At 35.0% G+C, this 27,313-nt stretch overlaps 1 protein-coding gene across 17 annotated transcripts in view; it reads left to right on the top strand.

Moving 5' to 3' along the window:
* STIM2 (stromal interaction molecule 2) overlaps positions 1 to 27,313 on the top strand; it is a 178,039-nt gene that overhangs the window by 136,229 nt on the left and 14,497 nt on the right. For 13 of the 17 annotated variants that reach the window (XM_081531176.1, XM_081531076.1, XM_081530770.1 and 10 more), the window contains 7 exons: positions 11,766 to 11,877; positions 15,429 to 15,544; positions 18,625 to 18,802; positions 19,329 to 19,506; positions 23,855 to 24,022; positions 24,708 to 24,808; positions 25,121 to 25,359. In XM_081531176.1, coding sequence (XP_081387302.1) covers positions 11,766 to 11,877; positions 15,429 to 15,544; positions 18,625 to 18,802; positions 19,329 to 19,506; positions 23,855 to 24,022; positions 24,708 to 24,808; positions 25,121 to 25,359 — 1,092 coding nt within the window. Of the gene's footprint in view, positions 1 to 11,765; positions 11,878 to 15,428; positions 15,545 to 18,624; positions 18,803 to 19,328; positions 19,507 to 23,854; positions 24,023 to 24,282; positions 24,307 to 24,707; positions 24,809 to 25,120; positions 25,360 to 27,313 lie in introns of all 17 variants that reach the window. The other 4 variants (XM_081531075.1, XM_081530561.1, XM_081530482.1 and 1 more) reach the window with 1 other exon arrangement.

The raw sequence follows: 27,313 nt of genomic DNA, 5'->3' as shown, positions 1-27,313 counted from the left end.
CATCTGTGAAATATAGGTGGTAATAGTACCCTCTGTAGAAGACTCTGTTAGAGATTAAATGAGTTAATCAGTATATACAACTTAGAACAATACTTGACAGCTAATAACGACCTAGTATTTGCTATAACCATTGTTAGTGTTAAAAAATTACCATACTTTCTTGAAGAAAACCACAAACTACAAAGTAATGAAGAAGTTAGCAATTATTAGAATTCTATGCCTATATAATTGAAAAAGAAAGATTATTAATACAGTTTTTAATTTCTTAACTGAAAACAACTTCAAATTTAGTGAAAATCTTCAGGACCAAAACACTTTGCCCAGAGGCTCTCATTCCAACTTTGCTTTTGGTCCTAATAATGAGTATGCAAGTATACCCAGTTGTCCTCACTTTGTAGTATTCTTTAATCTGGAACAATTCCAAAGTATTTCCTGGCCTTGCATGTCTTTGGCCAGTAATTGTTAACAGTGTCATTTTGTAGATTGTGTCTAAATTAGGATTTGTTTGATGTTTTCTATGATTAGATCCATGTTAGGCATTTTGGGCTGGACTGTCACAGAAATGATTCTTTTCATCAGATCCTTTTGAGTGACACATGGTATTAGTTTGTGTTATGCAGTATTACCTTTGATCACTTGATTAAGATAATGTCTATTCTGCTTCTGTAACCATAAAGCTACATTTTTCCCCTTTGTAGTTAGTATTTTTTTGTGAAGAGAAACTTGGAGACTTTGTAACATCACATTCCTCATCACATTTCACCCACTGATTTTAGCATCCATGACTGTTTTTTGCCTGAATTAATTGTTACTCTGATGGTTGCAAATTATAGTTTTTAGAATTCTGTCATTCCTTCTTTTTATTAGTTACATTCTACTATAAGGAAAAATTAAACAGAGTATATTAACATCTTGTCCTATGAAGATGGTGGGAGATAAAAGGCATATCTTGAAAATAGAAGTGGGAGAAATAGTGAATCTCAAAATCTTATTACTGGTCTGAAGATTGATCTTCTGCATTTATTCATTTATATCAGCATGGCTCCTGGATTTCTACTTTATTCAGTGCATTTGTTGCTCTTGTTATTTTGATGCTTTAATTGTCGTGGATATGACTCCTGTAAACCTTTCAAGCTGACTTTTCTATTCTTTTATATATATGTGTCTCCATAGTTTTTTGAGCCTTCCTTATATTCTGGCACAAAAAGGTGTTATAGGCTTATTTTGTTATTTCTTAGCTCTATCCCTGGAAACAACTATTACTCCAAGGAGTTCTGGTTACTTCTAGTTGGGGTAGTATTTAGAAACCAAGATTTGCACACTAGGTCTTCTCATTGCTATTGAGGTATTATTCCCAGGCCCTCTCAGTAGAGAGAGTTAAGAAACACACACCCTTACATTTACTTCTCTCTCTATATTAAAAGTCACGAGTTCTCACTGATACCTGATACTAGTTCACATTGATAGCAGTCTAACACTACTGGATTAATTCTAGCTGGTTTATTTAGTTGACTTCTTGCCCTGTTTATCTCTTAGTTGTGTCCGACTCTTTGCGACCCCATGGACTATCCAGTCCATGGAATTCTCCAGGCCAGAATACTGGTGTGAGTAGCCTTTCGCTTCTCCAGGGGTCTGCCCAATCCAGGGATTGAACCCAGGTCTCCCGCATTGCAGGCGGATTCTTTACCAACTGAGCTATCTCTTCTTACCAATCATGAAAAACCTAGTTCTGTTATCATCAATGTATTTTCTAATTAGCTCAATTCCCCTGTACATATTCAGTCTCGTGACACCACTGGGCTGTTATCTCACTCAGGAGCTTGCCTTGTGTGGACCTAGTATTCCCATGTCCTCATTATGCAGACTCTGACCACCACTAGTCTATCTTCCCATCCTCATATGGAACTCAGCTACTGTTGGGCAATTTGAGAGTTAAAAGAAAGACCTTGGAGAGAAGTTGAGTGAGCACTTTACAGTGACGTTGTGTTAAGGAGTTCATCTTTATGAATTTATTTTTATTACTGAAGCACATTATTCACATTTTTCCTCTATCACATAACTCTAGCTATTGAAAAAGTCCCCTGTAAATGGGGGTGCCATTTAGTATTTTAATGTTTTAATCACTGTGCCAATAGTACTCAAAACACCAGTAAACTTTTCCTAAAAGTTGTTTTGGTGTTAGTAATGTATATAGTAGATGAAGCCTAAATTGGAAAATGCTACATACCAAATGCAGCTAATATAATTTGTGAACTGTTTCAGATGCTAGATATACTAGAAAGAGTCATATCAAACAAATTTCCTGAGTAACATTATCTTGAAAATACTTTTACCGTTGGAATTGGTGAATTTTTCTGTTCTGAAAGAAATAAGGATTAACATGTTTCTCATGTAATGTCTCTTCTTGCCTGGAGATGTGTGACATGAAACTGTGAAAGCTCAATTTTTATCTGGCCTTTGATTTAATACTCTTTAGAAATAAAGTATTTATTAACTGGACTTTGTGTTCATCATTTGTTGAACTCCTTAAAGTTAATACATTTTCTTACATTAAGCTTTACATTAGTCTTGGTAATAATTTCTTGACTCTGATGTTTTATCTAGTGCCCACTAGTAATTACTGTGCACTCAGTAAATATTTGTTGAATAAAAAAATACCAAGTCACCTGTGCAGGTACTCTTTTGAAGAGACATCAAATTCCAAGAGAAAAAACTCTTAGCAGAAAATAAAGCAAACATTTGTAAAGCTGTAATTTAGAATTGTTTTTGTTAAACATATTCTTTGAAAAGTATCATCCTCTCTTTTTTATGAAGTTTAACCATACTTTTGGAAAGTTTCTTGCTTTACCTAGAAATGCCACTCTAAGAGTGAATGCAAAGGTGACATTTTCTTGGCAGCTTTGGTTAATAAATCATTTTATTATTCACTCACTTATCCAGCAAGTATTAATCAAGTTCCTAAGAAGCATCTGCCATTCCACATTTGTTTAGTGCGTGTTATATTTTTGGCATTGTATAACGTGTTGTGAATATAGAAATGAATGAGAGATATTGTTTGGCCTTAAAGAACTTCTTTTCATTTGATGTGAATTACTCTTTATAGTCTCAGTTTGGGGTTTAAAAAAAAAGGTCAAGGGCTGAGTGTAAAATGGAAGGTACATAACTAGAAATTCATCCACTCAGTCCCTAAGGTGATGTCTTCAATGATGCCATAATGAGATATTTAGGAAAACTTGATTAAACATTTAGTCCCTTTATGGTGATTGAGTCCACTGATTTTATTGACTGATATATAAAGTAAGTAGATTCCTTGAACTTATTTATTGTAAGTAATGATACTTATTATACCGTGATAGGAGAAGGCAATGGCACCCCACTCCAGTACTCTTGCCTGGAGAATCCCAGGGATGGCGGAGCCTGGTGGGCTGCCGTCTGTGGGGTCGCACAGAGTCGGACATGACTGAAGCGACTTAGCAGCAGCAGCAGCAGCAGCAGCAGCAGCATACTATGATAATAATTTACATTTGTGGATCACTTTTACCATTCCTAAGAGTTATTTCCTTATAACATTTTGTTAATCTTCAGAACAGTCATACAATTTTGAGATTCAGTGTTTCTCCAATTTCTGTTTTTAGATATGTCTTTGTTATCTTCCATTATCTTCATGAAAATAGGTGTTGATGGCATACTCTGTTTAAATGATAAGAATGCAGTTGACAATAGGAAAAGTATTAAAGTTTTCTCTTAGTGTCCATTGTACCACTGTTGGGAAGAGAACAATACCCTTGTAATTTCTGAACTCTGAACATTGAGACGTTTACCAATATTTATCTAGGATGCCTAAAAATTACATGCAATTCATGATGAAAGGTAAGGAGCTCCTGAGAGAAAGTGTGTAGTTATTTCTCTTTGATACAACTACTGATATTTAGGCTTCCCAAGTTCAGGGTGTGGCTCTTAGGTGTCCAAATATAGCATAGTGCAGGAATTTAGTCCATGTTACAGAGACATGCCCCGCTGACCACCATGCATCCGAGGCGCTCACATGCTGGCTCTGTTCTAAAGATAAGCCTCTCTTGATGGTGCTGAGCAGCTGATCAGCTGAAATCTCACTCTGATCTCTGACACCACAAAGTCTATAAACCGTCTGAGTTAAGACAGGGTGTGGAAGGCTTTAAATTTTTTCATTTTTTATATTTTAAAAAGTCATTTTTTTATGTTTATATTACATTTAGTTAAAGTTGCTTTTCACCAAAATCCTGCTATGTTGAACCTTCAGTCAGTTGCATTTTCCCGTAATAAGTTACCATTGTCACTGTAAGAACTTCTGAGTCTTTTGTAACTTGAAATTCTTAGTTGAAATAGACTTTGGAAAAGTTGTGAATACTGGTTGCACCTATATTTTAGAAATTAGCACTTCACATAAACATGGCAATAATTGAGATATTTTTCAAATGACAAATAGTTTTTAGGTTGTGTATCTGAGTAGCTTCAAAATATAGAACTTCTTTCACTAACCATTTCATATAGCCAGCTTTAAGGATACTTTCATTAACAATGTTTTTACTTTATCCTTCCTGACCCTCCTATCATACCTTTTGATACTTATAAAAAAGTTTTCATACTTTATTGAAAGGATGGCAGCCCACTTCAGTATTCTTGCCTAGAGAATCTTGTGGATGGAGGAGCCTGGTGGGCTGCTGTCCATAGGGTCTCACAGAATCGGACACGACTGAGGCGACTTAGCATGCATGCATGCATTGGAGAAGGAAATGGCAACACACTCCAGTATTCTTGCCTGGAGAATCCCAGGGACGAAGGAGCCTGGTGGGCTGCCGTCTATGGGGTCGCACAGAGTCGTACACGACTGAAGTGACTTAGCAGCAGCAGCAGCAAGTGTTTGGTAACTGTAAGGTGTTTAGCTGTACAGTACTGTATTAAGATATTAGGAACTGATTTTTCTAAAATATGTAGTTTGCCAAAAGAAACTGTTATGCCAGTTGCTTTCTTAATATTAAGAACGTTAGATATGGTATCATAAATTTAGAATGTAGCACTTTTTCAAAAGTAGTAAGAGAGATACTAAGAAATGAAATGCAGAGTAAATGTAAATAGTGTATTATATGTATTATATCCATGATGTAGATATAAATATATTATATCCAAGGTGTGACACAGCTGATTGTGAATTTGGCTGTATTTTGAAATATTCTCATTAATGCAGAGGAGAGGAGGACGAGAAGTGTAATGGAGAAGAGCTGGGGCTTTGTAGTCAACAGATACTGTTTTGAATCCTATCTCCACTGCTTACTTGGTGTGTGAAATTTAGATAAGTTACTCATACTCTCTGAGCCTCAATTTCCTGGTCTGTAAACCAAGATTATAATATTACTCCTAAGACCTACTTCATAGGAGTTCATGAGATAGTTCACATAAAGCATTTAGCCCAGTTGCTGGAACTTGCCAAATGCTTATAAAATCTTAGGTGCTGCTGTATTAACATGTCTCTACATGCACACTAATGCTTTGTAATTAGTCACCCCCCTGCTCCCCCGAATTTAGTTGATTTCACAAAACATATTTGAAGGCTTTTGGGACAGCTTGTACTTATATTAAATATAACAGATGAAAACTTATATGGTGGTACTTCACAAAGCTGTTTTGTATTTTTAGGCCTGTAACTTAATACAAGACAAGTATATGGCTAAGTGCACTGGGTGTATTAGTTTTATAAGATTGCATTTTATAGATGAAATGAGCAAGTAAATACACATGTTTTAATCTTCTGAAGTTTCTCTTCCACAGTTTTTGTTTCTATCACATTTGCTTGAGGCAGAAATGGACTGGAAGCACACAAATTCTTACCTCATCCTAATGTCAGATACATGGCTATAAACTGGCACCTTCTAACTTCCATCATGTTATAAGTTCCTATGATCTTCTTTCGGAGTCAGGGATTCTCCAGTGTTACTTTGAAATGTGATATTGTGAAAACAGTATCATATGTCTATCATACAACTATGGGGTAGCAAGTGGACACAATTAAAAACAAAACAGGTTCTTTAAAGAAGAAAAAAGGCAGTTATGTATTCAGCTAATACTTAAATGGCAACTTTATGCTGAGCTGCTGGAAACTTACAATATGGTAGGAACATAAGATGTAATTAAGCAAATAGTTACAAAATAAGGCAGCACATATGATATGCCATTTGGTAGGAGTAGTAAGTACTATAGAAATTCAGGGGAGGGAGACATCACTTTCAGTTGGTGTTTCTTCTGCTTATAACCTCGTTTGTTCAGTTGAAGATGTACCTATGCATGACTCATGCATCTTTGTTGGAAGCCTACTTTTGCTGAATGGCCACAGGAATGTTCCTTTCTTTACTCTGTTGCTGGATATTTCTAGCCTTTCCTATCTCTTCATTCTCCTCATTACTACAGCTCCTACTGCTGTCTAAAAGCTTTCTCCACTTAAGCACAGTTATAATTTTTCTCTTTAAAGTGCTGATCCAAAATAAGTATGTGGAGGTAGGATTGACAATAACAGTTAGGATAAGGGGAAGAAAGGGAAGCTGTTTTGGTATAGAACCAGGAATCTCATCCCTTATTACAGAAATAGCTCTTTAGCTACCAGCAAAGGGAGAGAATGGAAAGGAGAATCTTCATCTTGCCTGTGTTCCAATGAAAAATCCATAAATATGCACCCTCCACAACCTCTTATCTCCTGGAAATTTGCTTCTAGTCACCATCCTGTCCCCATTCTCCCCTGTCTCACACTACTTCCTTTGGTCCAGAGCCCTGCTTGCAGCTCTGAATCTCCTGAAATCTCTTTGAAATCTTACCCTTCAGGCTGGTAGAGCCCCTTTTCAAGTCCTAGAAGCCAGTGCCATGATGAAGAACTGGCATAGCTCCATTGGGCTATTGTGTTACTATTGCCGGGACTTCAGTAGGCCATGGTGCTTACTTGATGTCTCTAGTGGAATCCTGACTCCATTAACACAATTACCCGCGGCAGATTGCTCATATGTAATGTTTAACTCTTGAATTACTATTAATGTTTTGAGTTTTAAAGTTAAATAGTGAGCACTTCTTTTAAATCAGGAGCCACCTATATTGGCAGTGAACTTGGGGTCAGAAGATTAGAGTTCAGATTCTAGCTGTGTGACTGCATTGCAGTTACATGACCTCTCCTGGCCAAGGTTCTCTGTATAGACTGTAGAGAAACAGCTGTCTCACAGATGTGGTTTGGAGATGTTAAATATAGTGTATATTACTATATAAAATCCTAATCAAAGGAATGTGGCATTATGGTGTTAATAATCACTGTGTTAGGCAGAACAGGTTCCTGCCCTTGAGGAACTCATCAGCCAGAGGTAACATAAGCATGGACTGTTTCATTAGAACACGTGATAAATCTTATGGCAGATATATGTACATGTGATCAGGAGTGTGAGGAAGAGCAACTATAATCTAGAAATGAATAGATAAGGAAAACTTCATGGAGGAGTGAGTTCCTGAGTTCCTGATCTGGGTCTCAAAGGCTAAGGAAGAGCAGCCTGACAAAGAAGGAAGAAGACAGGCATGCCATTCCAGGTTGAAGGAATGACATGTGGGAATATGGCAGATTTAGAAAGCTACATATATGGTTGCAAATGTGGAGCATAAAGTGTCTACTTGAAGTGCCTAATTTGATTATGAGGGCCATTTACCTAACTCTAAAGAGGTAATGTTATTGTACAGTGGTAAACAATTCTAGACATGGACTTGTTCTGAAACCTGGTTTAACCATTTAGTAATCTGTTTTAGCTAATTAAGAACTTCACCTTCATAAACTAACAGGTTCAGTATGATGATGAAAGTACCTACTTCAAAGAGTTGTTGCAGTGGTTTTTGGAAATAAGCTTTGCAAATCTCCCAGTTAGTACGTGTTAGGAAGTTTTGTTGCTGTCCTGAAAGTTCTTAGAGTTACTTTTCCCCCTCTCATTATTCTATAATCTACTGTTCTAGGTTAACAGTTTAGCAGTATTTTAAACATCATCTTTTGTTCATCATAATGAAATCAAAAACAAAGAATTTGAATGAATTTTAAAGATGATCTAGCTCAGTTTCATTATTTTGTGTGCTGAGAAATTGAGTTGCTGGGATTGGAATCAGGTCTGTTTTAATTCCAGAGTTCTTTCTGTTGATGTTGGAATAAATTGTCCCAGATCACTCAGAGACAACAACCTGTAGCACTGGTGGCAGTTTCTAGCAGAAACAATAGAATTTAACAGTGTGGAAACTGACATTTCCATAGCATTGCAGGTAGATTTTTTTAAACAAATCTTTATTTTTAAAGAAATACATTATCCTTCTCTGTCTGCCCTCTGGTGGAGATGGTGTTCAGCAACAGCGCATGTGAAAGAGGCAGTGAGACTTGGATAATAAAGAACTGGATAATTTTTTAAAATTTACTTGATAAAAATTGAAGTATAGTTGATTTCCAGAAAATTCTTAATAACTCCTTTGCCAACAAAAATTTCTTACACAGAAAAGTTCCTCTTTCTGTTTGAATTTCCTTTCTAGAATGTGAAAATAGATTTTCATAATAGTTGTCAATTACAAACACATTCTGCTTCATTTATTCGAGAGAATCCAGTAGATAATTTGTCGAGCACGTTTTGTGTACCAAGTGCTAGGGATAGAGAGTGAGCAAGAAACTTATGCTTTAGAGGTATAAACAGATGTTGAAACAATAATCATAGAAACAAATGATCATAAATGCTATGTTAAATGCTATGCCTAAAAGTACAGTGTGATAATATGATCATATAGCAGTGTTTGAGAAGGTTCCCCAAGGACTTAAAGTTTTAACTGCAATATGAAGGCTCAATAAAGTAAATAGGTGAAGGTGAGTCAGAGGGGTGGAGAAAAGGAAGGAGGAAACACCATGTGTTGCAAAGGCCCCGAGGAAGGGCATAGTATTATCTGTCCTAAGAATCAAAAGACAGTTACTGAATTTGGAGCAGAGAAAGCTAATATACAGTACAGGTCCTGGTCCTGAGAAGATACTCACCAGGCATTACCAAAGAAACCAAATAGCATGAGAAAAAGAAGATGATGAAATGAACTCCCCCCACCCCCCTGCACACCAAAGCAAACTGTGTGCTCTGTGTGAGAATTTTGTAGTTTTACAGATTCATTGTAAAGAAAATTACTTTAGCACCAGTGTAATTCTCTACTTATTAGATAGAATAATACTAGAAGTTGGGTACTTTAAACATGTCTTCTTCATTTGATTTTTCTTCTTTTCTGTCTTGTTTCATTGGTAATTGAGAGAATATTTTGATGCACTGGAGTGTTTAGGCTTTTGCTGTTGATCAGATGAACAGCCATGGACATGACAGCATCTTATCCTGTTATCTTGGCTGAAGTTTTCGTGTGGGTGTGTGAGGTGCAGCTGTGCTGTCGGTTTCTTGGCAGAGTCTCAGACCAGGCAGTTCTCAGTGCAGTTCGTCTTGAATAGGAAGAAACTTAAAAAAAAAAAGCTACTTTGCATGTATTAAATTCAGTGGAAAACATCCAGGGCCTGAACCTTTGGCTGATATTTATTCTAAGTTATTTGGCTAAATGGATACAGCAGCCTCAGGCACATGCCCAGTTTTAACTGGAACACAAGAAGGAGAGATCATTTAAAAAAATTGTCAAAGCTCTGTCTCAGTATAAAATTATCAAATGTTGTACGTTATTTAAAAGTTAATTTTTGTTAATATTTTGTTTCTGATTTATTTAAACTTTTCTTCTAAAGAACACTTAATGAAAAAGGCAGATTGTGAACATCCAGCTTTGCTTGCAAAAGTAAATTCATAATCAGGAAGATCTCATCTCAGGTTTATCACAGATGGATTCCCAGATCTGCTTTTATTGCTTACTTGTTTTCTTCCCTCTCCTTCGGCCTTTTCTGTAATCTGTAAGCATTTTGTTTTTTCACATCTTCAAATTATATATGAAGACGAATATGGAGCTCTTCTGTTTTCCAGCACATTCACATCCTTTCCTTTGGATAAACTTGTCTTTGTTCTTTGTGCTCTTGAAGCAGAAATGTCTTTAGCTGCTTCCAGTATTAACTGCTTGTTTATGTCTCTACTGTTATTTAATATTATTCCTCTCACAGTAGCATAGAATCAGGTCCTAGGTCAGTTGGCCTGGGTTGAGATCCAGTTCTGCTACTGACTGTCTTGGTTCCATTAACTTCTCAGTTTCTCATCTCCAAAATGGAGATAATCATGTTAGTGCCTCATAAGTTTTTGTTTCTTTCTTTTTAAGGCTTAAAGGGAAAAATGCATATAAAGGGCTTAATTCAAAGTAAGTGTCTAGGAGAAGAGATGTTAGCTGTCCTTTTCTTCATGATTTGGAGCCAGTCTCCTAGAATCCAGTAGTAGCTGTCTTCAGCTCTTTTGGGTGATCTCATTCAGTCTAAAGACTATTTGTATGCTCGTGACTCCTAATTTATGTCTCTGTTCCTAACCTCACTTTTCCCTAAGCTCAAGATTTGTATATCTGACTGCTCTTGTCTATCTGTGCTTAAATATCTGATACATACTTCAAATGTTTAGACATGTTATAATGTCTAAAAATAGAACTATTGATCTCTGTCACCTGCCCCTACTTGCCTCCCAAGTCTAGTCCTCCTCACTCTTTCCTATCTTAATCAGTGGAAGCACTCTTTGTGCTTCTTTAGACTTTCTTCTGCCTACCAGCTTCCATCCGTTTCATCAGAACATCTAAAAGCATTTTCCCCAGAATATGTCCTGAATCTGGCCACTTGTCATTATTCCTCTACTAGAACCTTGGTCCGAGAAAATAACTCCTTTTGCTTGGATAAGGACTGGTCTTTGTTTTAAGTCTTGTCTCCCACAATTCATTCTCCACAGTGGAGAGTGCTATTTTAAAAGCATAGATTATTTACTTCTTCTTCTTATTGAAAGATATCCAGAATTCTTGAAAATCTCTTTTGACCTGGCCCTTCTATCCCTTATACACAGCTGGTTCATTCCATAAGGTTTTTACACCAGCTTTTACGTCTGTTTGGATAGTTTTTTCTCCAAGATCATCATAGTGTTGGCTCCTTGCAATTTTTGGGTCTTAAATCAGGTAACAGCTCCTCAGAGAAACTTACCCTGACATCTTTCGTTTCTTTTGTAATAGCTGATCATTATCTGAAATTCTTCCTGTTTTCTTCCTCCTTTTATTAATTGCCACTCCCCACTCCCAAAAAAATTTGTTTCATGAAGGCAAGGAGTTTATCCATCTTCTTTACTGCTATATTCCCAGTGCCTAGAATGGAATCTGATACTGAGAAGGTTTATAATGTTTTGTGGATGGATGGTTAAATGAAAGGAAGAATGAATAAATGTATATCTGGTAAGTTTTTTTTACAGCCAGGGAAATAGTAGACTATTTCATCCTGTTCAAATTTTCATAGATGCTTATTTTAGAATTAAACATGCTAATGTTTTGTTCTCTTTTCCCTTATGTGTCCTCTCTGTTCTACATTGTAAGCCCTTAAGGGTGGGAGGTATGTCTCCATTGTTTTGAGCTTCTCATATAATGCCAAACATTATTTTAGTACTTATTAGTGATTGAATTGAAAATTCATTCTAACATCATTATTTCCTCTGAAGTTATAGTAGTGTTATATATGTATGTATATACATATATATAATTTTTATAAATTCTGAAAGCACATGTGTTTAAAATATTCTTTCACTTTTTATCTTTTGTAGTTCATAATTGGACCCTTGAGGACACACTTCAGTGGTTGATAGAATTTGTTGAACTACCCCAATATGAGAAGAATTTTAGAGACAACAATGTCAAAGGAACAACGCTTCCCAGGTGGGTCTTTATTATCCAAGTGTTTTTTTTTTTTTCTACTCCTGGAGAATAAGGTCACTTTTCAATTAAGTTACTTCTGTGGCTAAGGACTCAAAGAAAATATTATAAATATATCCATTCTTTGATACTTGTAAGGTATGAATTTGTAAGTTTTAATCAGTTTTTCTTGCTTAAATAATCAGGTCTTTTAAAAAATTTATTCCCAGGGAAAGTAATTTTGAGAATTAGAAGATGGGTCAACTATATCTTTTTTCGATAACATCAAAGGACCAACCTCTGACCCTGTGGTAAAAGTAACAAAACTTATTCATTTGATATGAAAAAACCTATTTGAATGGATTAATGTACAGATACCTTAATTGCTGTTCTTTTAATAACATCAATAACCACTTAATATTAGTGACAATAAGTTAAATATCAAAAAATAGTTTAATAAATAAAAGATAAATGATAGTAATTAATTTTGAATGTATATTACACAGAGATGCTTTGTATTATCTCATTTAAGCTTCAGGTTAAAATTAAGTATGTACTATTATTCCCATTTTATAGATTGAAGGAAACCAAGTCAGAAAGAAGTTAAATATTTTGCCCAAGGTAGTATTTGAACCCGGATAGATCTGATACCAAAGTATAAGATGCTAGTTTATCCCTTAGATGTCTGGAGCTAATTGTCACTACTTTTCTAAATTATATTTAAAAATTCCATTAGTTAACCTAATAATCACTAAAGATTTAAATGTTAACATTTGCAGAAATTTCACTGAAATTTGACCCTTACAAGATTGCTCATGTTCCATTCAAACTTAGATTGTTTCTGTATCAAAAAAGACTTTAATAATGTTGTCTATTATTATATGCATATTTCTAATCAATTTGCCTGCATATATCTTATTTAAGTACACAGCTTTTTTTGCTTAGAAGTTTCTATTTTGGATCAAGTTGAAAGTTTTCATATCTCCTTAAGTGTATTCTGAGCATCAGTATTTCTGATTTTACTGTGCACATGACTATGATGATGAAATTAATGGGGTTAAGAGTCAAATCAATAAGTGCATATTAAGTATTTTTTATATTCATGGTGCAACTAGATGCTGGAAAGAAGAAAAATAATTAAAATTGAGTTCTTGCTTTTAAATAAGACAAGTTTCTAAGTTAAAACAGGATAGCAGAGCATTAAGGTGGGATTAGGGTTTTTTAAGTTGTTTGTGTTAACCCTGTGACTTATACAGCTCTTCTTATGTTGTCCTTTGGAAAGTTTCTTTGTATAATAACAACATGAAATAAACAGGCTGCTCAATATTTTGACTGTTAATGTTATGGCCACTTTTTTCTTTTAGTGAAGTAAACGTTTTCAGTTGTTTAGTCACTAAATCATGTCAAACTCTTTTGTGACCCCATGGCCTGTAGCCTACCAGGCTCTTCTGTCCATGGGCTTTCCCAGGTAAGAATACTGGAGTGGGTTGCCATTTCCTCCTCCATGGGACCTTCCAGACCCAGGGATCAAACCTGCATCTCCTGCACTGCAGGCAGATTCTTTACCACTGAACCACCAGGGAAGCCTGAAGGTTATCAGAGATAACCTCAAATTCTGGTAGAATTGTTGAGATGACATTACACTTAATCAAGATAAGTTTTTCAAAATAGTGAACATGTTACTACAGAAGAAAACTTATAAAGGTAGAAGTTCAACTTTTAGGTCGGCCTACTGGTGCCTTTTTGAATGGAGGGGAAAGAAAAACTGGCATAGTCTTCATCAAGACTGTATTACTGAACCTTTATATGGTGATAGAAATTAGATGAGTCCATTCAAAGGGGCTGTAGCAATTAATTACCTAAGTCACAAAGCTTTTTGTAGTGTAACTGTAGGTATAAGAGCTATTTGTAAGAATGTATAAGAAAATGTATTACACATTCCAGATGTACACATACCTACAGTAATTTCATTATTTTGTTTCCTTTCTGTGACTTTAAAATACTATTACATCTGTAGTAGGTAGGTAAAATTGCGTTAGTTTTCATGTCATGGTTATCCTAAGCCTTTTACTGTATTTTCTATATTCTGTAATTCTGTTACCAGAGCTTATACTAAGGCTCTCTTCACCTGACACATGCCTCCTCATTCCTTTCAGACCTGTGTGAACTTCCCTGACATCCTCACCCACTCAGGTAGAATCCCTTCCACCTCTGGACTCACATTGAACTTTGCATAAAATTCTGTTTTATATTTTCGTTTTTACTACATCTCATTGTCTCTCTTAAATTTTGTATACTGATAGTATTGCTATTCATTCTTGCACCCATCCATGCATTCATTCATCTATTACATAAACATTTATCAAGCATCTACTTTTGCCAAGCACCATGCTAGGTTTGGGGATAAAGAGATAAGACACAGTTTGCCTTCAGGCACTTTAATAAGTGTCATATTAAAGATGTGACAAGAGCTTACACACAAAAGATTACCCACAGAGATGATGAATACAGGCATTTTCTATAGGGAAAGTTAGAATTCTTTACTCTCTAAAGTTTTGAGGAAACCTCATAGGAGTTCTGTAACCTGAAATCTTCCTAAACAAAAGGTTCAGAGTTCAGTCATTGGAATCATAGATATTTGGGATTGAATCCCTACCTTACTTCTTACTAATTATATCATCTTGGGCAAGTTACAGTTGCCTTAGTTTCCTCATTTATAAAATGGCAATTTTACATATAGTGTAGAATTTTTTGAGTTTGAACAGTTCTTGGCACAGTACTCAGTACATAATACATGCTTATTTTTTTAATTGTCATTGTTATTAACAGTTTTATTATTATTATTACACTTTGTGTCATAAGATTTGTCTTTGTATCCCACTTGGTTGATAAGAAATCTTAACTACTGGCCTACTTGGATTGGAAGTCCAAAACAAAGCAATTTTATTTCCTTATTTCACCTGAGCCTTTTGGCACCCTGCAGACTTTCTTCATTGCTAGTGAAATGGTTCTATACTTCTTATTACAAATATTCCTCAATTTATTCCCCCAGCCAGTGATGACTTTTTACTTTTCATTTATGACTTCAGTGAACTTTAATTTTTAAATAGTTTAAATAGTGGAATGTAAAGGTACAGGTTTTTAAAATGATATTTATAAAGAAAATGAATATGATCTAAATTGAGAATGATTAAGTCTGCTGTGTTAATAAGTAAATTGCTTATAGTTTTCTTGTGTTGTTTATGAAATGATGGTAAAATGCCAGAGGTAATTTGATAATTATAAAATATTTTGAATTTGATAAATTTCTGAATCACATTAATTTATACCATAAAGAAAGCTTAGAAAACAAAAACATCAATATAGCAATGAAATTATTGACATACAGAAGTATTTGCACTGCTAAGCTTGCACTGAAAAGGTTTTTGTTGCATATAATAAAGTATTAAATTGCACTTGGGTGAACTCTTAAAGTAATCATCACTAATATATATAAGTATTAAGTATGTTGCTGAAATATTTAAATGTACATCCTAGTAATATTTTTAATATATATGTATTTTTTAAATGAACAGGATAGCAGTGCATGAATTTTCGTTTATGATCTCTCAGTTGAAAATCAGCGACCGGAGTCATAGACAAAAACTTCAGCTCAAGGCGCTGGATGTGGTTCTGTTCGGACCTCTAACGCGTTAGTATTCTCTTGCACAAAATATGATGGAAAAGAATAATCAGATCATCTGTTGTTATTTAAAGAAGGAAAAAGTAAGAAAGGTAGTAGACCAGAAGAATCCTCTGTTAGGTATAAAAGAGTCTAATACTATCTTAAAAGATTTATAGGATGAGATTTTCTGTCATTGAAATATCGCGTGTGGTATTTTCAAAGCTGGTTACTGATGTAGAAAGTTGTAAAACTGTATGTAAGTTGATTAAATTTCTAGATTTAAAACTCTATAGCAGTTTTAATGTTTGTTATTATAGTTCGATATTCACTAGAGTCCTTTTTTAAAAAGGTGCATTCTAACTATCTTGATGACATGAAATAATAAATCCTAACTGGACTTTATTAATTACCAGGAAAAGGATTTTTAAGATACAGATCAAAAACAGTGGCCCTAGAGGCCTGCTTGAAACTGTATAGAGTAACAGACTATTCTGGCAGAAGCACAAGGTGGAGAATATTATTTGATTGTTCTGAGGAAGAACATTTAAGAAATTGCTTTGTCATATTTGTAAGGAAAATAAACCTTCTTCTTCTTTACCTAGACAGGAATACTTTCTTCCCAGAAGGGAAGTTTAATTTGTTTACGTCATTTAATTTCAGATTTCAGAAAGCTTTGGGGGAAAATTGTTTGAAGAGTACACATTTTAGAGGAATTTTATTTTTCAAAATGGAATAACTAAATTAATTCTAGAAAAACGGCTTTCAAAAATTATAAATGAAGAAACTAATGTTTATTTTACCTCAGTTCTTGCAGTTAAGAGGCTTATAGATTTCTGTGATACCGTGTTGGGGGTGCCCCTGCTTTAAAAAGGGTTGCTGGAGAGGTTGGATGCATTCCATGAGTTTACTGGTGGTTCTTTTTTGGCTCAGGCTAAAAGAGCAGCTGGTGAAACAGCTGGAACCCCCCTTTGTGAGAGTTGGTGGAAATGCACTGTTGGTGGGAATTACAAACCCTAGGAAATAGAACACTATTGAAATGCCAAGCATTCCATGGAGATGATACCCTTTCTAACCTTTTCCTTGTCCTGAGTTTTCAACTGAATCTATTGGAGATTGTCTTCTGTGAGAGTCACTCTAGTTTTTTTATGTGAATTATTGGTTAAAATAGGAATTAAACTATAGCATTTGTCTCTATATACAGATGATTGGGGATATTTTTATTTTATTGATCCAAGAACAAACTACTCTGTGAGCCTAACAGTATTATCATTTGTAAAGAAACCAAACTAGTCTCAAAGAATGTTGAAAACAAATGTATTAATAAACAAACCAGTTTAGAAGTTAATGATGCATTACCTTTTTAATGTGTTTGTCTTAGAATTATTACTTGAGTGAGTGAACCTTATAGTTGGAACACCCACATTAAGATTATTAAAAAAAACCAAACTAGCAGTATCAAGTGAACGGAGATACATTTTAAAGGAGTTTTCACTGAAATCCTTACCAGTTCATGATATTTATTGTATAGTTTGAGACTTGTCCATCTTTTTATTATTATTTCTGGTGATTATAGTTCAGCCTCAATAAGTCTCATATTTGAACTAGAGCCTGAGCTGAACCTCTCAGCCTGAGGCAGAATAAAAATAAATCCTTTTGAGACTTGAGCCTTCTGCCAAAGAGTGAAGAGAGAATCTCTTTCACTGTAGATGAGGGTTATCTGCTCTGAAAATATGTAGCACTGAGGGTCTCTGGCATAGAGCATGCTGTTTATCACACTATGTAAACATACATGAACCCTAGACTTCTAAGCATGAGAACTTTTCATTTCTGTGGAGCTCTTCATCTTGCCAAACATGGAAAATATCTCCTTGCTGCCAGAGGTATAGGCAGCTAGGCAGTTTTCCGCTGAAAACCTATAATCTCTTTGCAAGAAATAATACATCATGTTTTATTAGTTACCCTGCATCCCTCAATTGAGCCCCTGCATTCAGAGATAAACTAGGAAATTATATGACTAGCGGTTTCTGTGTTTTGTATTACTGAAGACAATAGGCCCTGGCTCCTTACTCCTTACTCCAGAAACAGTGTGGGGGTTACTTCTATCCCTGGCACCTGTTTCCCTCGAGTCACCCAGATCTCTCTCGCAAAAAACCACCTAAAACATGGCTTGTCATGATCATTTGACCCATGGTTTCTCCACCTTGCCACTAGTTGCATTCTTTGTTATCACCAGAGTGAGAGCAGGAAAGAGATTATCTTATACATTATTGGGTGGTTAGCAACATCCCTGGCCTCTACCTGCTAGATACAAGTAGCAAATAGTCCTACTTCCACTTCCCAAATTGTGGCAAGCAAAAATTGTCAAATGTCTGCTGAAGGGAAATGTCACTCTCAGTTGAGAACCACTAATTAATCCTAACTAGTTACTTGGCTACATGCTTGAGAAGAAAGCTTTCTGGTAAATGATTAGGGTTTCAGTTTTTGCATTAAAGTATGGCTGCTACCTAACCTGTCTGAAGGAAGGAAGTGGGGCTGGTGATGGTGATACTCGTTATGACTCTTTTCACCACACAGAGGACCATTCTCTGTATATGTGATTGGAGATACTATGCTTTTTCAGAATGCCCCAGGATTTTTGTCACTAACTCCTGAACCAGCAGGGGCATAGTGCATCCATGTGGGATTATCTCTGCCCCCTGTCACTGTGCCAGCTCTTTTGTGACCCCATGGACTATAGCCCACCAGGCTTCTCTGTCCATGGCATTTCCCAGGCAAGAATACTGGAGTGGGTTGCTATTTCCTCCTCCAGGGGACCTTCCTGACCCAGAGAGCGAACCTGCCTCTCCTGCATTGCAAGCAGATTCTTTACCACTGAGCCACTGGGGAAGCCCCTGCCTCCTATAGGTCTAGTATATCAGGTAGTTATCATAAACTCATTGATTATTTGAAGAAAGAATTTGTAAAAGGCTGGGGCTTATATATAGGAGGAACATCTTCATATTTTGTTTTGTTTTTAGATATCTACTACTTTTTAAATTAAGTGGCCATGTGTATTGAGATTTTGTGATACTCAAAGATTAATTTGCCATCTGTAATTCTCTTTATAGGCCCTCCTCATAACTGGATGAAGGATTTTATCCTTACAGTTTCTATAGTAATTGGTGTTGGAGGATGTTGGTTTGCTTATACGCAGAATAAGACATCAAAAGAGCATGTTGCAAAGATGATGAAAGACTTAGAGAGTCTACAAACTGCAGAGCAAAGTCTAATGGACTTACAAGAGAGGTGAGTAGGTAAAAAAGGCTATAAATCTGTTTATGTGGGACCATACAGTTTGTGAATATGTAATATATGGGCATGTACTTATGGGTTTGTATTTAGATTGATACATACATCAGGAATTGTGTGCACACTTCATTTCACATTTTTAGAAAGGTCATAATTACAAATTTATTAAAAAGGTATGCATTAGGGAATAAATGGGTAAAAGACAATTGGAAATCAAATGTAGGTAGAATTACATGTGTAGTTAAATTCTATTTTAAACATGACTTAAATAATTATCAATTTTTTAAAAGTCTTTTTCCTGAAGAGTGTTTCCATGCTATTTCTGTATTTTTAGCCCAAGATAAACCAAATAGCTATCTAGTAGGTTACCTGATGTTTTTGTTGTCCAAACTTAAGATTACTAGAAATTGCTGTGAATTCTGATTGAAACATGTATATTATTGCTTGATAACATGTTTATTCTTCACTAAAATAATGAAATTTTGGAAACTTTTGTGAGGAATTTTCACGTTTATTCTGTAAGGCTTGAAAAGGCACAGGAAGAAAACAGAAATGTTGCTGTAGAAAAGCAAAATCTGGAGCGCAAAATGATGGATGAAATCAATTATGCAAAGGAAGAAGCTTGTCGACTGAGAGAGCTGAGGGAGGGAGCTGAATGTGAACTGAGTAGACGTCAGTATGCAGAGCAGGAATTGGAACAGGTATTTACGTTTTAAAGAAGCGTTTGTGAGGAAATTTGTATTGCTACTCTGACGATTTTTTTTTATTTTGTTCGGTCTACATTTTGTTCCATCTTACACTCTTCCTTGGTCAGTAATAGGGTCACCTGTCCATTTTGTTAGCGTTGGGCAGAGTTCATACAGCAAGAAACAAAGAACCAACTAAAAGATAAAGTTAGCATTATGTCTACTCATTCATGAAGTCCTAGCCCATGCCATGTTGTCTTGAGTAAACCTAAGATGTTTATTTAACATCTGTGGTATGTCTCAGTTTCTGACTATAACCTAGTAAAGTATTAGTATATGTAATGTTAAACTTCTCTGCTCATGTTAATAATCTCTATTAAACATCCATTTGAATCCTGTTAAATGGTTTTAGAACATTCTGTGGTACAGATTTTGAAGTTGTCCAAAAGGTGTCCATTCCAATATCTGCTTCTACTATGCATTTACTCAGGATGGAATTCAGACATTGCACTATCCTTCAGAGAAGGTGGGGAGGTCGCGGGAGAATATATTCATAGGCAGATGTATTAGTTTTCTAATTCTGCTATAAAAAATTACCACAAACTTAGTGGCTTAAAGCAACACATCATTATTATCTTAGGGTTCTTGCAGTCAGAGTCTAAAATAGGTCTACAACGCTGCATTCCTTCTGGAGGCTCTGGGGGGGATCTGTTTCCTTGCCTTGTCCAACTTCTAGAGGCTGCCTGCATTTCTTGGCTCATGGCCCCTTCCTTCATCTTCAAAGCCTGTCACTCCAACCTCTGCTTCCATAGTCTCATCTCCTTCTTCTGACTTTGACCCTTTCTTTCTTTACTGATAAAGAATCTGAGGAACAAAATGAAGACAAGAAAGTGTGCTCAAGTTTACAGAGTGACTCGTAAGACAGGGCCAAGAACGTAGGTATTCTGCCTCCCACTTTGCTTTATGCACTGTTGCCTTCTCAGTCAAGTGTTAAATATGAAATAAAAATTAAGTAATGAATGAATTTGTGTTCAAACTTAAACTCATCAGAAAATGTTCAGTGTATGTTACTAGTTCCTTCAGGATTGTCATTTTTGGTAGGACTTGTCTGACTGAATGCAGCTGTCTCTTTTGTTAACTGTTAACTGTTCTTTCTCTCATACCCTAGACATTGTCTTTTGAGTCTTTTCCCTGTAAGGAGTTTGTTCTCTAAAATGACTCCTAGACTTATTTTGCAGTCTGGTCCTGTTTACCTGACAGAACCTTCTTTATACAGAATGTAGTAAAGAAGCAAGGAGTTCACAAAAAAGGCCTAGCCAAAATTACCCTGTGTTTGAGAATGAATTTTATATACTTTACTTCTGTGACAACTCCATACCTGTTCTCAACGAGAATTCAAGTCTTGGTTTATTCCCAGTGCTAAACTAAAAAGCTTGTTAACTGTTTTTCTGATCTTTGCAGATAAGAAAGAACAAATCAGAAAGCAGTAGAGGGAAATCTTCTATAGAGACATAAACTGACAGCATGTTATAATGGAGACTGCCTCTCAGTGAGAGGAAAAGACACCATGTAAAGAAGGACCTCTGAATCACAAGTATTCTAGTCTGGGGTTTGGAGCCTAGAGGCCTTGTACTCCATGGTAGACCCTAAGATTACCAGGATATTACAACCCAGCACAAACTTAATAATCCTAATGAGATGCTCAGTTAGTAAGTTTAAAGGAGAGAATTGGTTATTTAAAAAGAACTCTGTCCAATATGATTATAGTAATAAGAAACACAATTTTATGAGTGCTTACTCATAAAAGTGCCAAAACTTTATGCTATGTACATCATTGCAAATGGTTTGCTCATAAATTTTAATCCTTACTGTACATAGATACATTCTCATTTACAGATGAGATGTGTATGTAGAGAGGTTAAATAACTCACCATAGGTAACACAGCTATTATGTGGCAAAGGCAAGATTACATGTGTCTTATTCCAAAGTCCATGTTTTCCCATACTGCTATTAAAAGCTTTGTTTATAGAAGTAAGTTTAATTGGGAAATTAATTTACATATTAAGTCACCTAATCCACATTTCCACATAGTTTAAAGCTTTATTGTATCTTATGTGATGGGTAATCAACTCCTCAAAATTAGAAGGCAGAAAAACTGGTACATATTTTGTTAATTTCTGTTAAACAAGAGCTTTTGGATGAAGAATAGTACCACTTTATATTTTGTGTGGTTTAAATACATTAATTATTTTGTTCTTAAAGTCTCAAGAAACTTAAAATCAGGACAAGTCATAGAATCCCTCTTATACACAAAACAATAAGCCTCAGAAAGGAAAGAACTTGTTGAAGCTCACAGAGGTATAAATCATAAAGTCAAGTCCAGAAGCTAAGTTTTCAGATACTTAGGTTGTTTGTGTGTGTGTGTGTGATACCATGTTTTTAGTTACTACTGTTTTATTCCTAAGACACAAAAATTATGTAATTTTTGTCTTTTGAAACAATTAATCATTTGTAAAAGCTGTTAATTATTCAATTTTCACTGCATCTATTTCCCTCTTTATTGAGCTCTTTGGGGGAAATACATTTATGGACACAACATTAAGGAAAATCTTAATGAGAAAAACATGAGTGAATTTGTTCAGATTATCTATATACTTACCTGACAGTGAAAACTTACAGAAATTTTAGCCTTAGAAGAAGACGGGCATGTGACCTACACTTTGTAGTGTTACATAGAACTCCGTGTCACAGGACCTGAGCTCAGCTTCTTTCTTGAGAGATTAGCAGGGACGCTGCAGAGCTCTACCAGCTGTCTTATTAAGCACAGTATTGTCCCAAGCATATTGCATAGCTAATCGCATCAGGCAAGTGTTGCTTATGATTTGTCTTAAGTAAGTAAGTGTTGTTTTATCTTCCCTGTTAATGTCTATATTTTGAATTATTTACTTCCTGTCTGATGGTTTTAGAGTTTTAGAAAGTTTTTAGAAAAACTTGCAAAAGTTTTAAAAAATATTTTTCTACATTTTTTTTCTTGTAGTATCTGACAGCTGTTCTCTTTATCAGAAATTTGTGTCTGGTATTTTAGTTTTACTCTGGCATGTAAGGTTTATTTAAATAAATTAGATTTGATCAGCTCAGACATTTCTTTGCACGTTAGTTTAGAAATGAAGTTTTAGTTTACTTAACTTTGGAAAAATTAATTTGCAGTTTTGGTGTTCCCGAAGCATGATGCTCCATAGTTCACTCATCACTTTGTCTGAAGGTCTTGAATATGTGTGCATAATTTCATAAATTCCATCTTGTATCTTTACACATCCTTAGCTTGAGCTCTTGCTAGTTGTTAAATGAATCATTCCTAGAATGGATTGTCTCTTCCTCTGTGTCATTTTCTTAGACTGTCCTTAAGAGTTTTTTTGTTAGCACTTAATACCACCTCAGAAACTCACACACTAAGCATTTTAGTTTTCTGTTTGTTGTCTGGCTCCCTAAAAGTTGTCTAGAAGAAAAACTTACACATTCTGACACTGAAGCTATTCATAGTTTCCCTTGGAAAAATCAAGAAGAATCTCATTCAGAGACTGTTTTCTTGAAATTTACATTTGGTCTGCAGGTGCTAATTTATCTACTTTTTGGTATGTGAGAAGCAGGAAAAAATTAAATAGAGGTGATATAAAACAGACTATAAGAGGCAGACTTCATAACAATGAGAAATAACTTGCATAAAGAAGATGTCTGAAAACCTTTTTTAAAATGGTGTAATTACTGTAAAAATGAGTGTATAGTTATAGTATATATAGTTCCCAGCAGAGTGTATATAGTGTATAGTTCCCAGCAGAGTCTTCTGGGAACATTAGAAGGGGTAATTGAACAAGTATTCACCCTGTTTTGGGTACTTCATATCCTGTCCATAAACAAACAAAAAAAACACATTATGAGAAAAATGTAATCCATTTCAGTTGGTACATGCCCTGGATTTTTGTCTCTGAGTTGAGTCTGGCTATTATAAAATGTGAAAATGCAGTATTGCAACCTAAGAGAGATGTAAGCTCCCTGTCACCCTCTGGCTTTTTACAGTCTTGCTTAGTGAGTTTAAGATGTACTTAAACATTTAACTTTTGTTTTAATGTTAAATATCATTTTAGATTGTGATTTTACAAAGAGTATAATTCAAATTGCTTTTTTCTTTTAATTCTGGTACTAAAAGAAATCTTAATTTCTTTTTTTTTTAAACTTAATTTAAATACTTTTAAAAACGAGAAATTTATCTCTCTCCAACCTCTGCCCCTTTCCTTTGCATCTCTTTCTACCTCCCTCTCCTCTGCTCCTCCTCCTCTTCTTTTTTTTTTCCTCCCTCCATCCCAGGTTCGAATGGCTCTAAAAAAGGCGGAAAAAGAATTTGAACTCAGAAGCAGCTGGTCTGTTCCAGATGCACTTCAAAAATGGCTTCAGCTAACACATGAAGTGGAAGTCCAGTACTACAATATAAAAAGACAGAATGCTGAAATGCAGCTAGCTATTGCTAAGGATGAGGTACTTGACTATATTGCAAGACTTACTAACATTTCTAAAGGGATTCAGCAGTTGGTATATAAAGGCCTGAATAAAATTTTTAGTATCACAGATTCTTTCATGAATTGGAACTTAGTGGGTAGATTGACTCTTGTAATCATAGGCTGTAAAGTTACTTTTTTAAGAGAAGGGTACACCTTTCAGAATGACCTTAGTATCATTTAAAAATCATTCCTACTATCATGATCATAAATGTTTTATACAGAGCTTTTCTCCTCTAGGTTGCTGCTTCATATCTGATTCAGGTTCGTAGTTACTAGAAATTAATGTCTGATTATTAATAATTGTGTGTAATTATTGAGTCTTATTCTGATTTCTAGTGAAAAAGAACAATAAAAACTCAGTGCATTCACTAACACTTTCATTGCAGTAGGATATAGTTTATGTTCTTCTAGTTTTAAATAGAAGATTCAGGTCTTTCTGATCCATGGAAATAAAAGTAAAAATTCTCCAGAACAAAGTTTGGCTTAGGAAAGCATGCTTTCTCCCTCATCTGTTATCGTATTTTTAGAAAATAGGGCTATGTCTTGGCTAATAATTCTCCATTGATTTTATAGTTATTAGTATATTCAAGACAAAATAAACCTTATTAGTGTATGTATTTTTTCCCATACTGAGCCTTGTTTTTCTCTCCTTGGGCTTTTAGGCAGAGAAAATTAAAAAGAAGAGGAGCACAGTCTTTGGAACTCTACATGTTGCACATAGCTCCTCCTTAGATGAGGTAGACCACAAAATTCTGGAAGCAAAGTAAGAATCTTATTGCAGTTATCTGTCTGTTTTTATTGTGTAGAAATGAAATTTATAGACAATTTGTTTTAATTTGTAATTATAGACAATTTTTAATTTTAATTTGTTATTTACAGGCAATTTAAAACATAAATTAAAACATAATTTGTCATTTAATCATGTATTATTATATCCTTTATGCTCATTCTAAGAGGGGATAATTTCTTCTGGAAATTGGTTAACTGCCTTGGTCTGCTCATATAGTTTCCTGTTTTCAGTGCTGTATTAAAGAGTTTTTGATACAAGAAGTAATTCCTATATTGACTTTTCCAGGAAAGCTCTTTCTGAGTTGACAACTTGTTTACGAGAACGACTTTTTCGCTGGCAACAGATAGAGAAGATCTGTGGCTTTCAGATAGCCCATAACTCAGGACTCCCCAGCCTCACCTCTTCCCTTTATTGTGATCACAGCTGGGTGGTGATGCCCAGAGTCTCCATTCCACCCTATCCCATAGCTGGAGGAGTAGATGATTTAGATGAAGATACACCCCCAATAGTGTCACAGTTTCCCGGTAAGTGGTTAGTTCAAAAAAAGAGTTGATACGATTTAAAAATTAACTTTGTACCATACCTTTTATGAATCATTTGCTTTGAAATCTGTAATAAAAATTTAGTTAATTCATTTTTTTTTCTTTTTGTTCATTGTGTTTACTGTTTGAGAATACTATATAAGGTATGTGTGGTACACATATGTATGTACACGTATATAATAGCACATCATACATGCTAAGTCATTGTATGAATGAAATGCTGAACTTTGAGGCAAAACATCCTTTTATATGATAACATTATCTATAGTAGAAACTAAAAGTTAGTGGAAGACCTTAGAAACCTAAGTTCCAATCCTAGTTCTGCCGCTCACTAACCAACTCTGTGACTTTGAGCCAATCAATTTATTTTAAATTGAGTTGCTGTCCCAATAGGCATGTTTCATAGTATTTTGTTCTGCTTTTCCAATCCTGTCTTTTTATTTGAGAGTATTATCCTGCTGTGTTTAACTCATAAAACACTAAATCCAGTCAACTTTAAACAAAATTAAATGTGTTCATGTTTATGTTTATAAAATATATTTTTTTGTTGCTAGAAAGTGGTGCTTCCCCCAGAGGTGGTTTTAACATGTACAACTTTCATTATAATTGATTTGTTATGCTCTATTCTTTGAAGATGTTTACAGTGTTAAGAGTACATTTTGGTAGAAAGGTGAAGTTTTAATATTTTAGAATTTATTAATATTTGGAATTTTTGCAAAGTTACAGAGATTAAATTTAAAATATATATTTCTTACATTGGAAATTATTTGAGGAACTATTTATCCTTATTATTGCTTGTCTGATACATTTTTCCAATTTTTGTAACCTTTTTGAAACAATATATAGAGAACAAGATTCCAAAGAATGGAGTGCAAAATTTAATCACTGATCAGTTGAAAACTTACACAGAAATTTGAGACAAATCATGATACATGACCATTTTCCAGTTTAAATTTTTCTGTCCAGTTGTTAGAGCTTTCCTAAAAGTTAAGATTCAGAAAGTGTTCTAATTATAAAGCAATTTTATGAAATAAAGCCCTAAATTTGCAAATAATTAGTTAGTGACCTATTTGCTTGTGTTCATATCTGTGATTTTAATTATCTAGCTTAATGGTAGACAGGCAATATAAGCAGATTGGGGAGGCACTATCCTCTTACAAGAGGAACAGGGGAGAGGGCAGATTGTATGCGGCATTCACCGTATTTACATACTGCAGGTGTGTGACCTCAGTCATTTCACCTGCCCCATGCTGCAGAACAGTGATGATCGCAAAGCTCTATCTAGATGTGGGCCAGCTCTGCTGTCAACTTGTGTTTATCTGAATCATGTGCCCTTAGGCTGCCTTTAGGCTTGCCATATGCAATACTGATTCATAAGTATATGGTTTTGTTTGAAAATGATAGCTTTTTAGTTACGTTTTCTCCTTAGAAACATTATTCAATATCAGAAGTATGTATATATGTAGTCCCTAAAATTAACCAGTTTTTTTTCCTTTTTTTTTTTAAAGTACTTTTTGATTGGAACAAGGTATCCACATGTGCACTTAAAACAAAACTTACAACTAAATGTGAATAATTTCTTAGTGATTGTGATATACAGAGAAATCTGAACTTTTAAAAGAAAGTACAAGAACTGATTTTATATTCAGTATGATGTTTTAGAAATGCTGAAATTTATTATCTCTGAAAAATGTTATACCAGAGATTACACTTTGAGAGCTCTGTCTCCACCCAGTGGCACAAAAGTAATACTGCACTCTGTATAGTGACAGAAGCATAATTTCTAGACCTGATAGATAAACTCTTGGCAGCAGTATTAGGGTCTAGGGTAGAATGAAGGATCTTCATTATATATCCTTTAAAGCAATTTTAAATCTGCACCATGGATGTGTGGTAAATTGTGTAAGTGTGAAGTAATGACAAGGAAACCTGCCTA

The sequence above is a fragment of the Giraffa tippelskirchi genome, chromosome 1 (genome assembly GCF_054371585.1).
Source record: "Giraffa tippelskirchi isolate mGirTip1 chromosome 1, T2T-mGirTip1v1.2.pri, whole genome shotgun sequence".
Lineage (NCBI taxonomy): Eukaryota > Metazoa > Chordata > Mammalia > Artiodactyla > Giraffidae > Giraffa > Giraffa tippelskirchi.
This window is presented reverse-complemented; position numbering and strand designations above follow the sequence as displayed.